Source organism: Neolamprologus multifasciatus, chromosome 5 (assembly GCF_963576455.1).
Source record: "Neolamprologus multifasciatus chromosome 5, fNeoMul1.2, whole genome shotgun sequence".
NCBI classification, from domain to species: domain Eukaryota; kingdom Metazoa; phylum Chordata; class Actinopteri; order Cichliformes; family Cichlidae; genus Neolamprologus; species Neolamprologus multifasciatus.
In genome coordinates this window covers 12833314-12849481 of record NC_140443.1, presented here as the reverse complement: position 1 = coordinate 12849481, position 16168 = coordinate 12833314, and the positions used below count along the sequence as shown (strand labels likewise).

Here is a 16168-nt window from a genome sequence, read left to right as displayed (position 1 = left end):
CACCGGTGGGAAACCTCCACCTTCACAGAGTGACGAATCACTTAAGAATCCAATAAATTGTTTCATCCAAACAGAAACAGCTGAGCAATACGTTTATGACAACGGTGCTAAAGACATCTAATACCCACTCAAGCCACTACCAGCCAACATCAAATCCAAAATTTATATTTAATGATGTCTTTTGAAGTTTAAATATATGTCTTACAGTTTACAGTTTAATATATGTCTCCTGGTGGACGTGATGATTGTTCTCCCTCTCTCTAAGGTTTGCTGATTCAGAGGAATCTTTTAAAATTCACCTACAGACAAATCTATTTACCTGAGCATTTCAGTAGCATCTTTTATACCACTGTGTACAGTGTACTTTTGTCTTTGATTCTTGTACTGCTTCTAAACACGTTCTTTGTGACCTTTATCTGCCTTTTTACAATTTTGTAGCATCTCAGAGAATATTTTCTCTAAAGCACTGTGTGACTCCTGTCTGTGAAAAGCACTTTATAAATAGTTATTGCTTGGCTGCTCTTTCTGTACAGTATATTTAAGGTGTGGTGTTCCAAATAAAACTAGCAGCTAACACAAGCAGCTCTCTGCAAATAATATAAAATCAAAGATTCCTGTGAATGTGAACTGATCATAGATGACACAGAAGTGGGAAGAAGTAATAAGCTGATTAGGATTCTCATTTAGATACAGTAGGGAGCTTGATTTCTCTGAACTGTCCAAACCACTTATCTAACACAACCAGGGACTCCTCTGCTCTATTGATTTTTGCACCTACTACTAAGTGATGAATCTTTTATATGGGAGTTTTTCCACACAAGTCATATCAGCCTGGAGCTGGAAGATGTTGCTCTGACAATAAAGCTTTTTTCCATACAACAATATTGTGTTTTGGCCTCTTTAGACACTCTCAGCCCCATCCACACCCCACCTCGAATTGCAAGTACTAAACTTTAAATTGTGCCCCCAGTCTGCTTTACCCAGAAAAAAAGAGTTTGCTGAGTACACTATTCTTCAGTGACCTCCTTTAGATTCACACATACTTGGCCCTGAGAGGAAAGCAACGCTTTTTAAAGCACACCAGTCAATATGCTGCTATGCTAAACTCTCTTGCACATTTTACAATAACATTTTCAGAAGAAAATGGAACATTAGTGCAACCTTATACAAGTGCTTAAAATAATAGATTACATGGGAACAATTAGGCTGAACGTTAACAGTGAAACGGCAATAACTGAAAAGAATGTACCGGCACAAAGTTGAAATTCTCAAAGAATGAAGAAGGAAAAAACAAAAAACAATAATAGCAAGTATTGCAGCCGAGAATTCGATTCTTATAAAGAGAGGAACGAGTCTTTGTGAAAAGCTAAGTTAGCTTTTGGCTCTGCTCAGCATTAATTTTAGTCTTTTCCACCCTTATTTGCAAATATACTTAATTTTGAAAAAATGCTCATCTTTTCCTAATTTCAAAGAAAACACTGGTAAAATGCAAGTTAATATTTGGAGCAGTCATTTCAGTAACCGTAATTTGTCCGTTAGCTTTTGTAATTGGATTTGAGGAAAAATGCTAAGTAGTAGCGGTTCCGTGAAATGCTGAACAGTCAATAGTGAGATGACTAATGAGCTGTATTAGGGTGCATCCTCTGTTGCACACTTTTCTCTCCATTTAGAATAAACATCACTCATCAAAACACACAAAAGCACTCAGACAGAGAGTGTTTCATGATACATGCCTCACACACACATATGTCTACACACACACACACACACACACACACACACACACACACACACACACAAATAATATATATATATATACACTATATGCACATTGTTTACACAGACTAAAGATCTCACTTTATGTGCTCGATCCACACAAATATACCTCATACTGGGAGCAGTGGCCTCATTTATAATGAAAGTCAGCAAGCACAGACAGAGAGAAAGAGAGAGAACGAGGGAAAGGGATAGAGAGACTTTAGTGGTCCCAGTAGCTCACAGAAATTTGGAGATCAATCTTCACCACACAAAACAAACTGGCCCCAAGCTTCAACAGCAACTAAACCATGTGTGTCTTTCTCTCTCACACACAGGAGCTCATGGGCATAAAACAGGACAACATTCATTTCTAATATATGGCATACATGAAACATCCAACAGCACACTCACACAGGTATTCCTGCTGTAGTAATTACATGTTGTAAGACAACTATATTTGGTGCATTACAAACCCATCAATCAAAATTAACTCAGATATAGAAACAAATTAGTTACAAAACCTACAGCTCAGCAATATCAACTTTTCCCCTCCGGTAAACAGTAAACACAAGTTATATAAGTCACTATTTATAGTACAGTGAAATGGCAAAGATATCAGTAAGACAACATTAAGAAACGGTGAGAGGTGTGAGAGAGATCTGAGCAACAAGACCTGGAGTCAGCCAGAAAAAGCTGGAGGAGGGTCAGTGTCATGTCACCTTGAGAAGAATCTTTTAGCACTACAAAGTGTAGTATTACATGTTCTGACTCTCAGCAGCAGTGGAAGAATATTTGGTTTGACTTGGTTTAGTCAGCTGTAGTGCTCAAATAATAACATGTGGTGTAGTGGTGTACAGATAGCTAATTTAAATGTTGACTGGCTGCACTGAGACTGGAAGGCTGCTGGTTCGAAACCTAAAAATGGGAAACTCTATGCAGGAAGTGTTTACGCAAATGCAAATAGAAATTTTGAGCGCAGATTACTTGATGTAGCTGTCTTTCATGCTTCTGTGCACATTTTCATTTGGAGTAGTAAATTATACAATTTGATGTGCCTTTTTAGTTTAATGGTTTAGTCCTGCATAATGCACAAAAAACAGTCTCATAGAAGGAGAGATACAGTGTATGAGATTCAGATACCAACAAATTTTCATCTTCAGACACCAGGCAGATAGAAATTATAGTAAAAGGCATATCCAGGATGTGCCAGTGGTAGAGGAAAAATCAACATATGCACACACACAATCTAATGACCGCACACCCCCACATCCATCCCGCAAACAGACAAACCTACATACTCGCTCATTCAGTTCCCACATTATTGGGGAAATTGTGATAAATAATAAAAACTCTAAACTGAGGGAGTTGGTTGAATTTAAACAAGACTCATGATCTTCATATAGTTCAGTCATAAAAGTTTATGACCTGGCATTCATCCAGCAGTCTCACTCTCTTTTCTCTCTCTTTCTCTCCCACTCACATGCTGTAACCATTATGTCTCTCATTTTCCATCGTACACTGTAGAACATGCCTATGTATGCGAGATGTGTTTGGTAACAGTTGATACTACACCAATAACGCTCTAAAGGCAAGAAGCACAAGCACAGCATATGAATTTATCGCAAACAGAAATACACCAATATGCTGAAATGTTAACAACAGCTAGTTTCGATAATGATCTGCTATCTTTTACATAATTAGTTTGAGCAAATCTAAATAATAAAAGTGAACTTGTATTCACTTTTAAACTGAAATCAAACACCAAACAAGCTAATCCTGGTCAATTTAAGCAGACTTCTCGAACAAAGAAACATTATTCCCAGCATGAGATGCTCCCAAATACCTAATGTACTATTTCTGTGCTAAAGACAGCTACATGGAGCTCACACCCCTGTCAATTAGTCCAAACACAGAAAAGCAACCTGTTGAAAAGCTGGTTAGCACAACTTGGTGTAAGGAAGAAAACTGGTTGAATTATTCGTAGCACCAGCAAAGAAAATTAGCACAGTTAGAACTTAAGTCAGTTTAAATAAAAAGCTTATTCAGAATTTCAGTGCTTTCCTGCAAACAGCATTTAAAGCAAAGTCCAGAAGCAAAAAAATGGAGGCTAAAAAGTGAAGTTGCAAAAAGAGAAGAAGAAGAAGAAGAAAAAGAAAAAGAAGGAAAGGAGGACAGATAGAAAAATAACACAAATCAGCAGGAGGGAAGCGTCATACTTTCCTTTTAAGAAACACACAGATACATGTCCTGACATGCAAATTTACTAGACTCACACATGCATCCACCTGCAAGGACTCAAACACAAACAACAGTTAAACACACAGAAGAAAAATGAGAGTCCAGTCCCACATCACCACATATCAACTGCACATACTTGCAAATGAATCCATTAAAGATGACACAGATCAAAGATGTGATCAAACAAGCATCAAAACCACTTACACACAGAGAGCAGCGTACAGCTGGCACACACAGTGGTAACATGTTTGGCAGAAGTCTACTCTTTACCACACACACACACAGACACACACACACACCGTACCCTTTGTTCGGCGTCTGATGACCCCTAAGCGGCACTTAAGCGATACAGAGAACATCCTCTCTCTCTCTTTTTTGTTTTCCTTCTTCCTGCCTTCTTCCTCTATTCCCTCCTCCTCTTCCTCTTCCTCCTCAGTCAGACATAGTGTGAGCCGAGCAAAGGATGGAAAGAGAGAGAGAGAGTAACTGAGTGGAGAGAGAGCAGTATCGGAGCTCCGGCCGGTCACATGGCAAAGAGAGGATAGAGAGAGGGAGTAGCGAGTCCCCCAGTCGTTTACCTCTGTCTCTCACTCTCCTATTCTGTCTCTCTCTCTCTCTTTCTGTGGGGGAAGTAGTGTGAAATTAAGCTGCCTCCTTGCCTTTCTCCTCCCTCTCTCAATCACCCTCATATTTAAACTCGGTGCAGCCCATGTTACTTCTTTCCTTCTCTCCTTCCTCTCTTTTCCTTTCCATGCTATCTGATCTCTGTCTTTTGTGTTTTGAGTCTTTTCTTCTGGCTTTCTATTTGAAATTATTAAAAATGTTGAATACTGCAACATTCCTGTAACTGAAGAAGGAGCAGAGAAACCGCAACAATGCTGTTATATATTTGTGAAAATGCACTTTACTCTAATTTAACATGACAAGGTATTACAGTACCACCATCTATTGATCTAGCTAGTTGGATAGATGAATAGATCCCTAATCTATCCCTTTTGGTTGAATCCAAAAGGGCATCCAGCATAAAGAAATCTGGCAAATCAAACATGTGGAGCTACCTGCTGACCCCTTGTGAATAAGAGAGCAGCTGAAAGTAGTTTTATATTTCAGTTTTAGATTGTTCAGGTTGATTTAACTGAAATTAAATCAGTAAAATCAACATTTCTCTTTAAATCACTGACATTTTACTCAGTCTCGTTCTTTCTGTTAACGCAAATAATGTTCTCAATTGCATTTTCTTTGTTTAACATTTATTGCTGTAAATCATCATGTGTGGGGCTCTTCTGGCTCCTCTGTCTCTTCCTCTCTCATTACCTTCTGCACTACATAAACAATTCTCTATCTTTTTCTGTCATGGCAAGAAGGGGGGGGGGCAGAAATCATGGCGAGATCAAAGCTGCAAATGCCTGGGATCAGCAGAGGAAGAAAAGAATAGAGAGAAAAAGACAGGATGGAGGAGGATGAGAAGGTGGATGAGGTATTAGAAGAGAAGCGAAGCCAAAGGATGATGGCAAGAGGCTGAAACTGAGGGCACAGTTGAGGCATAAGGAGGAAAAGGGAGGTCAAGGAAGTGAACACGGGAGAAGTGGCAAGGCAGGAAGTAGAGAAAACAAAGAAAAATGTGAACAGATGAACAGATGATGAAAGAGGAATGGAGAGAAAAGCAGATGGCATAAAGAGAGAAGGAAAGTGAGCAGAGAGTAAAGCAGTTTAGTTGCAGTGTCATGCAAGAGGAGACAGTGATTACAGCCCACAGAAAAGAGGAGGATGAAAAGGGGAGACATGAGAGGTGGCTTACAGAGAGGTGATACAGAAGATGTGACAGGTAATGTCTAACAAATGAGTGAAGAGGATGAGTGGGCAAGGGGGAAGAAAGAAGTGGAAGGAGAGGGGTGTTTGTTAACCTATACTTTCATTACAGTCTGCAAATAAGGACTGGCTGGCTGCTCAGGCATTTTCTCATTTCTGATGAAGTTTTGAAGGGAGGAAGCAGAGTTTGGGTTTATAGTCTAAAAGCTGCAATCTGAAGGATTCAGCTCACTCTCGCAGTGATATATTGAGAGGATCTACAATCACATAGCAACAGTCTATTTTAGGTACACTATGTTGATTTTCTGGTCTGGATATTTTATATATAGATAGCTACAAAACAAGAAGTTTCTATTTCAGTGTCCCTTCTTACTTTGCCTTTGTAGTTGAAGCCTTTTTAATTAGAGTTAATGCTTTCAGACTGTAGACTTTTTGTTTTTATTTCAAATACTCGATAGGATCAATAGAACTGTTTTTTTTTTTATTTGTTCCATAGATTTTATTTTGTAATCATCTATAAATCCTGACTAACCAGAGCCAGGATTGTTGATTTAGCGGGAAGAAAAAAAGTGTTCATGATATTTTCTTCTATTTTTTAAGGATGAATAACTGTATTTCTCTGACCCCTATCTTGTTTATTTAATGTTGTTATTATAGGCAACAGTAAATAATTACAATATAATGGCACCAAAACTGAAGACTGCAATCTTTATGAAAGTAGGAATAATATTAAACTGTATTAACACTATGAATAGACACCGATATATTCTACAAGTAAACTGTGCCATCTCAAAAGCTGGGTACAAGATGTTCCTGTTCAGAGGCATCATCTTTTTGAATAAATGGAATACTGCATGTACTGCAGGATATGCAGGGTGGTTAGTGTAAAAAGGCTCTGACCTCTGTTCTCATGGTGAACTATATCTGGGACTATATAATGCATTGAAAAACACTTGGATCAAGGTTAGGGAAAGAATATTGCATTTGGTTTCATATTAATAAACAGCATAAACAGTGTATCATATCACTGTGGACTAAATGTGTAGCCTTTAATTACCTTAATTAAATGCTGTGACTGTTTGAGTATAGCAATAACAAGTTTAATTAGGTTCATACTGTATTGCTTGTATGCTTTTAGAAAATATTTAGTGTCACAGTATCAGCAGCATGTCACCAAATATTGGTAACATTTCATTAATATGTTGAAAACCCCAATGTTTCCTTCAAAATGCTTTTACAAATGAGTGCTATATGACCACAATTCCTTAGAGACAACCTTGTAAAAAATGATTGTGTCATTGCTCATTGCTATGGTGATCAGCTTCCTAGAAAGGCATAAAAACAGTAATGGATGTAGGCGATGGAATTATATTGCTATATTCATAAACTGCATCATAAGTCTGGTGACAGAAAAACAAGACAAAACATGTCAAATAACAGACTAAACATCAAACATGAATGATAAGACATTTTATCAATTTACATAGCAAACACACATAGAACAGAAAACATCAAAAATGGGACCTGCAGGACATCCCTCCTATACCCTGACATAAAGTTGAGTGCGTTACCTTTTAACAAGAAGCAAGCGGAGAGCTCCACCATAGCAGTTCACTGTCTCAACAGTATTGACTTTTAAAAGAATAGTATTGTATTTGGATATAGTCATTTTGATTTCTTTGTTCTTTTTAGAAATAATTTAGGTACTTTGTAGTTAAAACACGCGCAATGTGCAGACTTTTTATTTGCCCCACTGAAATCAATTTCAATATTAATGACATCATTTTGAAAAAAGGAAACAGTTTTAAATAGCTCTATATAGCATAAAAGATTTTGTTAATTTCCATAATAAATCATAAAGTTGTTAACATGACCCCAAACTACACCTCTACAAAGTTTTATCAGAATTCATTAACAAACTTTTCGAGGTATCGGGATGATACGCATGCATGTAAATGCTACAAAGAAAAACATAACCTCTTCGGTGGAAGTAATCAATCATAGGTAGAGAAAACCATTATTCACGATTGTCCATCCTTTTCACATTTCAGTGACATTATCCTTTCTTCATTTTTTCACACATTTGTATATGCAGTGTATATGCCTTTACACAAACACATAAACAGATAGAAAAATCATTAAAATAAAGAGCATACTATTTTTGATTGTCTCTACTTATTATTTGTCAGAGACACAAACAAAAAGTATCTACCAGTTGTATGCACATCTTTGGAAAATTGCAGGCAAAGAAGACACCCACACATCTGCCTACATAATGTGAACACACTGAATATTATATTGGCTAAACACACAAAAAAGAAAAGAAAAAGATTTGACGAGTAGGAGATACAAGGAAACAGAACAGACAAACTTCATTCAGTTTATTTATTTTTAATAAATAATAAATGAATAAGTAAATAATTTATTCCCTATTTATAGTTGCAGTAGGTTATACTTTTTCAGGTAACTAAAAGTGATAGTTGCGTGTCGTAGAAAGATCATGCAATAAACAAATAAATTACAAAATATCCTCCTGATGGCCTCTCGCACTCGGAAATGGACGGTACGTGCAGTTCTCCACTTTTTTGATCTGGCAATCACCAACTCGTGGCTTCAGTATAGGAGTGACTTGCAGTTTTGGGGGAAAAAAAACACTGAAGCTCCTTGACTTCAAGCTGCTCCTCGGTGAAGAGTTGATTACTCAGGCTCAAGGAGGAAGCGCAAATGACAGTGTAGATGACTATACTCCCCCACTTCAAAAGTGGAAACCTCAGCCAAATGAAGCTCTGAGACACTATGGTGCCATCCATAGAGATGGTGGATGAAACACATGCATCAAGATGTCGCAGATCCAACTGCAAGAGCAAAACATACGTGATGTGCACAAAGTGCAAGGTATTCCTCTGTGTTTCCAAGAAGGGGAATTGCTTTTTGAAGTATCACTCCAAATAAACACAACAGAATTAATCAAAAGTGATGCTGGTCTGTGGATGTTAACTTGTTCTTAGGTTTACCTCTTTTTTGGGGTGAAGCAACTGTTTGCCATCAAAGTTCCGTTTTACATGTTTGGCCTTCCAATGTCCTCTGCAGTGATATCTAAAAAATAAAAACTTTTTTTTCTAAAAAAATTTGTTCAGTCTTCTGATTACCCTACAAACATTGGGGGATTTAATTTTTATTTTTTTTTTGATTGGACAACATTTTTTTTCCTGGTAGTCAGGAGGATAAATAATGAATAAAAATCTGTGGTCTCTACAATGAGTCTACAATGTTATGGCATCTAAAATCCAGTCAGTGCTTTTAATCCCCAAATAACCAGATTTGACCAGATTTTTTGGGACTATTCCAGATAGTCCAAACATACCCATTGATATTTTAATGTCTTTCATGCCTTGTATGTTCCAATATTTATTTTTCTTGATATTTTCTGTAAACCGCTCGATGCTGTTTGCTGATCATGTAGGAGAATACAAATCACATTTAGGTTTGTTTCTGGAGTACTTTGTGAAATACTGCTGAAACAGGCATAAGCACAGACCCCATTTTACATTATACCATTTCCGTTACCACAGATAAGATTTTGACCCCAATCTGCAAAAACAGAAGTCACGAGTAATTTCTTGAAGAAGCTGCAAATTTTCAACTTATTTTCACAATTGTAAGTTGCATTTAGCAAAAAGGACATTAGCATTAATTTAGAGTTTTTTTCATGTTATAAATTATTAGATTACATAATGTCATTACAGAAGACAATATATTTTAGAACTTTCTTAACAGCACAAGAGTACAATTCCAAATACATCTAAATCTCTTAAATATTGTAGAATAAGAGCTTTATGACAATGTTGAACTCTGGATAAAGTGTGGCATTGCTTATGCTAAAATAAAGGCAATTATAAAACAGAGCGCTCACTGTTGTTGAAGTGGTCACTGCCAGCATTTTAAAACTGACCTCACAGCTGGTTACAACAAAATAAGAAACATTTTAATAAAATATTTGTAAAAGTTTACAATCTTGTTCACATCTGCCTGCAGCATCTCTCTCATCCATGATTCACACTGCTGGTCTTCAATCCTTAGCTCTGAAATTCAGGCCTGAAACCCATCTTATTCTGCTGCTCCAGGTTTCATTGTTTAATTGCTCAGATTACTTCTCCATATTCTGGATTCACTCATTGTAATCAGCTCTGCCACAGCTTAATCCGTTAGCAGCTACATAAAAAATAGTAGCAGGCTAATGTGGTTATTGCATAACTGCTAATAGTTACGTGGCTAACGTACACCGTGTGCACCTGCCAGGTTAACATTAATGTAAACACTTTAATACTTCAGTGTTGTTGAAACAGGAGCTTTACTGACCTCTTTAAATTCCTCCTAAAGTATTGTTCAGCCTTATGAACATTAATTACTTTCAGTGAGAAGCTAGGTGCCTGCCTGCCTGCAGCAGAGCTGTGTGAAGTTATGCGTTGGCACTCCAACATGGCACTGTGTGTATTGATACTGAGTATCATAATTCAATATAAATCTTAGTACATATTAACATTTAACTATCATTTTTAATATATAAAGAATATCATCATAAATTGCTTGTCTGTCAGATTCTAACAGATAGGTATGTCAGTTACAAACTGTAAAAAAAAAAGGACATAATTACCGTGCACGTATCGGTGGTTTTCAAAGTCCCATTTTGAAGCCTCAAAATAAGTGTTCCCGCCATTGACATCTTTGTTGAAAAAACCTGGATGACGAGGAAAGGTGGGTCTGACCATGAAAATAACAAGGGTTTACCAAACAGACTCAATGTTTTGTTCAGTATAACTAAAAACAAGTGACTCAGGAAATCAGCAGGAAGAATCAAGGGAGATCAAGTCAGAATGCTGTTTTCACATAGGCTTCTATAGGACCAGATGTTATCTTGCAACCTACAGCAATCTGGTGTCTTCCACATAAAATGCTAATTCTTTGCCATTTGTTTTTAGATATTGCCTTTATTTTCTTTACCCTAAAGCTGTTTTATATTGTCTGTGATATTAGTATACAGTAAACCACCTTATGTCTAACTAATAACGTCAAGCAGTTAGCCAAATAACCAATTCAACAATCTCCATATCTAAGTTCCCCACAATATTTCAAAGAATTGGTTTAAATTTGCACAAAAGTGTTAGTGCAACATAGATAACTGGTAACAGCAATGGATGTGTTTACATAAGAAAAACATACTGCATAAAGGCATAAAAACAAAATCCAACATTTCTTGGTTCTTATTAAAGTCTCTTCTGTTTGTGTGTGTTCAGCAGAGTTATTAATCACAGCACTGCTGCATAGCTAGTGCACTTTATCACCTCTCAGCAGACTTGGAGTGCAGATGTGCAAACAGCAAGATACTGTAACAACACACTTGTTCAATTAATTGGACCATACTGAAAAAAAAAAATGTTTCACACATCAGCTAAATATGGCTTTACCTTTTCTTATCAAAAATGCAAAGGTAAAGTAAATGCAATTTTATCTTTAAATAGTGACTCAGTGAGATCAAACCTCTAATCTTTGAGAACTCAAGAACAGTTTGACTTGGGGTACACAATCCAATGAAAAAAGCAGGAACTAACAGTCTGAAGCTAGTTTAATAAATCATTACAACAGCACAGTCCTCAGAGTAAACCAAAGAGCCAATGTAGCTTCTCAGTGCAGCCCATAAATGGTTTCAGTGCAAAAAGTATTGATATGTGCAAGGATGCCAGTTTAAATTCAAGCTAACACAACGATTAAGGATAATTACAGTACACTTCAAGTACTAAGTGGCATCGGCGTAACTTTGTGCATGGGGGGGGGGGGGGGGGGTCAAGATCTCTGTCAAAATAAATAAATAAATCTGAGTGAAATCCCAGATGATTAAACATGCAACTATTTTGCTGGTAATACCTGAAACGACTAAAGAAAATCAACTGCTTATTTATGCAAGATAATTCATAATGTTATTTTGGGGGGGGGGGGGGGGGGATATATTGGTTGGGTCTGATTATTGGGGGGGTCATAACCCCCCTGGAAATTATGCCCCTTCTAAGTGACAAATGACCTGTGGTTCAATGGTCGAAATAATGCATTTGTATTACAATTTGTATATTCCTCTTCTGTACTCTTTTTTCTGTTTATAGCAACAAAAAGCAAGGTAGTTAACAAACTTTCTCATGCTTCTATAATTGAGTTTGGGGTTATTCTGTTAATTCTCTCAAAGAAGCATAGAGCAGGGAAAACGTTCTTGATCTAATCTAGTGTGGCCTCAAGTCCACAGCATGTTTTATGCAACAGAATGAAAAAAATGTATTGATTTTTGCAGGTTTAAAAATGTCCTCCTACAAGCAACCAAATGGATAATTCTGATAGTTAAACTGTGTAAGCAGCATTCTGGCAGCTAAACACTGAGGGTTCCTGTTCTATACTTAACGTAAAAATCAAAAACGTTTGCAGCTTGTGAATTTTCAAAATCAAATACCCGGTGGATGGAAATTTTGGCTGAAAGTGTAAATAAAACAGCATGCTTTTGAAGTCCAAATGCCAGCAGGACAGTAAGAAATATGTTTTTAAAAAATGTGTTAATAGGTGTTTTTTCCACTTCCTAACATCTGTTAATGACCACAGAAAAAAATATTGAAAAGTGTGAAACTTCAGTAATGGTAATAAAACACTATGAAAATGAGTGTGTAACAATATGTTGTCACACATTTTACATTTTTAAAGTATGTTGTGTTGTTATGGGTTATTGTGTGTATGTATGTTTGTTACAAAACTGTTCAGAGAGGGTGCTCTTTTTTTCCTTTCTCTCAGTCATCGGGTACCACTGCACGTTCCATTTCATACCCAGCAAACACACACACAAACCATTGTGTGAGGTCTGCATAAAGCATCGGGGGATGAATGCTGCAGCAGGATTAACTCTGCTCTGCTCTCATTAGCTTAATCTTCTACATGAAACACTCACACATACATGGATATAGGGATGCAGCATCTTCATAGTGTAAGCAGCATCCTGGATGTATTTTTGTGTGTCTATCTCCAGAGGCACACAAAAAGACACGCATATTTCCATGTGTTTGAGCCACACAATAGAAAGATGGGAAGATGGGATCATTATTCATATACAAACTCAAGTATATTGAGTGATAGTTTTCTTTACCATATTTTTAGGTTATCCAGTGTTGCTGCTCAGAATTGGCTTTGCTGTGCAGTACAGGCCACCTTGACTTTTTCAGCTAATGTGCATTTATTTCTGCTATATCATAACTCTTATATGTGGTCGTTTACATCATCTCTATTTGTTGCAGCTTTTCTTCCTCAGCTGCTTCCTTTTTAGTTTTGGCAGAAATGCAAATCAGTGCTAATCTCAGAGCACGAATTCACAGAAACCCATGCTAATCTCAGAGAGGCCTGTGTTGTCTGTTCCTAGGCACAAACATAATGCATGCAGAAAAGATGTATGTTTCCACACACCTTGTCTACACATTTTACCTATGACTTTATTTTGTATGTGTATGTGTGCAGTCACCATTGTAAGTGCGTAGCTGTCATTATCTTTGTTTTGGGTTTGGGTATCTGTGTCTTGTATCATGCACATTTTTGTACTTTATTTCGGCTGTCAGATTTTTGGGGGGTGTTCATCTGTGGTTATGTACATGCAAGTATGCTCTATAATTGTGAATTTATGTGTAATTGTGTGTGTGTGTGTGTGTGTGTGTGTGTGTGTGTGTGTGTGTGTGTGTGTGTGTGTAGGTGTGTGTGTGTGTGTGTGTGTGTGTTGAAACTAGGTCACATCTTCAAATCTTAACACTAGCTCCACATTAGTGTTGCATATTTGGAATCTTAAAGCAGTTGAACAGCCAATAGGGAACAGTGATGAAATAAGCCCAACATGAACCTTCACTCAAACATCACAGCCGCACTGAAATTCTGAAATTGAATTTGGAGCATACAGAGAATAAAGTTCACTGACTCATGTGAACAGAAAAAAATGTGAAGGAAAAGGCTTGCACCCACTATTTTTGTCCCTCAATAGTATAAACATTGAGTTAACATTAAATGCACATTCTTGCTTTTCCAGATGATGCTTTTCCAGAGGTGCAAGCATCTGCCATTACTCATTTAAAGTAAAAAGCATGACTTAAAAATTGTTGCTAGTCATAGTTTAATCCTGCTGAGAAGTTTAATGTTGATGCTGTGTCATGCTCGCTTACTGACATATCCCTGTCTTCGCATTAAGGATTTCTCCCTAAGCCAAAGCTGGAGGCTCGTATATTAAGTGCAAAACAGTAATGGAGACACAAGAATGAGCTTTAACCCTAAATGTACCAAAACTCAGAATTACAAAAACAAATGTGTAGCACTGGCAAAAAGGCATAGTTGTGTTTATTCATTTAACTTGATTAATGAAATGATAACTATCCATTTCAACCATCTGGTGATTCCATACAATAGATTATGCACAGGGTTAAAAATGAATTGCATTTGAGTATTAATAGTGCATCTCGCCCTATGGTAGTTGGGATATACTCCATCCCGCCCTGTGTGGACAGTGTGAATGGATGGATAGTTTGGCAGGTGTCTGGGTTGGTAATATGGCAATAAGGGAATTCCAAAGCTTTCAAGGTTTTTAAGCTCTGTCCTTAGCTGAAAGAGTGAACTAGATAGGAAATAAAAAATGATATCTGTTTCTGTCTTTCACACCCTCCAATAGTGTGTATCAAAAACAATATAGTAGCACATCCCACCTACTTGTTAGCCTAATTGGCTGTGATTACATAAGGAGGTACTCTGCACATAAATATGTTAAACTTTACTGGTGACTGTGAGCAAACACATTGATGATGGAGCGGATCACAACATTTCAACCAAAATGATAAAAAATGAGATTGTATGGAATGAAAATAGCTCAACTTTGCATATGCAAAATAGTGACGCAAACTACATCATGGACTTCATACCTTGAATTGGATAAGCAGAGGAAATGGATGGATGAACTTGATATAGGAAAAGCATACTCCTTGTGAATGTCTGGGCTCTTCAGAGCACAAACGTTATGAGAATCTGGAAGGGGAAAATTTATCTGCCTACTGTATGAGAAACTCTCTGTGGCAGAGGTGAGTTACTATTAAATGTTGTTTTCCATATTTTGGTGGTTTGAGGCAATTCTTGCCTTACACTTTTCAAAACATGTTTTTTTCCTAAGCTGCTGGGACATCAGGTGTTTCAACTTTAGTCTAAAGGTCCAACACAAAAAATTCTAGAGCATTTTATTTTTGGTTGTTTGGGGGGTTTTTTTAACTATGATTTTCTACTGAACGTTCTGGCTGGAAATAGTGGTTTGTATCTCCCCAACTTTCACACATTGTCTAGTTACTCTTCTGGTTACAAATGTGTCACAAATGTGTGGCTTTGGTTACATTTATGATGAACAGACACATTTGGACAGCACTGTTAAATGGAATTTGAAAGTTCTAATCAACCTTCCAACATGCAAATAAAAGATGTAAATGTGCTAAGAATCTCTCAAAACTGCTCATATCATACAGGCAGAAAAAAACAAAACAAAGACAAATACAGAAGGAAAAACCTTGCACAAACTCATATTTGTGCTATACTAGTACACAAAAAATTAGACAAAGTGACAAAGAGATAGATATACTTGCAAGCAGATATTAGCTATAAAAGATGTAATTAAATATGCAAAATTATATAAAAACAACAGCAAGGTAGATAGATGGATAGATTGATAGATAGTATTGAGAAAATTTCCTCAAGTCATTTAAATCAAATGTCTTCCTTCATCTTCTTCTAGACAGAAAATTGATTTCTTTCTCTTTGTCCTCCATTATCTTCCTCTCCTTCAATCAATTGTTTCCTCCTGTTGCTTCTGTGCATCTCATCTGTCATCTAAATGCCAGACATTTCTTCACCTCCTTCTTTCTCCCCCTTGTCCCTCCTCCTCATTGTCTCGTTATGAATGTTCTCCTTTTTCTTTCTAAGACTTTCTTTTCTCAGTCTCTCCTTTTCCCTTTTGTCTCTTTTCCCTTATAGTTTCCCAGTTTTTCCTTTGAGTAATTTACCTGACATCATTTTCCTGTCATTTTATCTAAACTAGCCAAATGACATATGCCATGTTGAAATGCTTCTGTGCTTCTTCATCCCTTTTTTCCAAAAGTTTCTCCCCTCTAAATATTTTTACCCATTTTTCTTCCTTTCCCGCCTACACCTAAGTGTTTTCTCCTCTATTCTCCAAACATGTCTTAGCTGTTTAAGGATCTGATGCAACAGAAAGCAACAGCACCCACTGCTGCTTCAATCCTACAATGCAACAACAAACCATACTCCC

At 37.0% G+C, this 16168-nt stretch overlaps 1 protein-coding gene across 11 annotated transcripts in view; it reads right to left on the bottom strand.

The window, feature by feature from the left end:
- Nucleotides 1–16168, bottom strand: part of grip2b (glutamate receptor interacting protein 2b) — a 264699-nt gene that overhangs the window by 134062 nt on the left and 114469 nt on the right. For 3 of the 11 annotated variants that reach the window (XM_085161250.1, XM_085161252.1, XM_085161251.1), the window contains exon 1: nt 1–16168. This exon is cut by the window's left edge; it is cut by the window's right edge and continues 15311 nt beyond it. The exons of 5 other annotated variants lie outside the window; for them this stretch is intronic. Coding sequence is in view for 3 of the 6 variants with exons in the window: in XM_085161243.1 (XP_085017369.1) it covers nt 4301–4355 (55 nt within the window). In the remaining 3 variants the exon portion in view is untranslated. 3 more of the 11 variants (XM_085161243.1, XM_085161248.1, XM_085161246.1) reach the window with 1 other exon arrangement.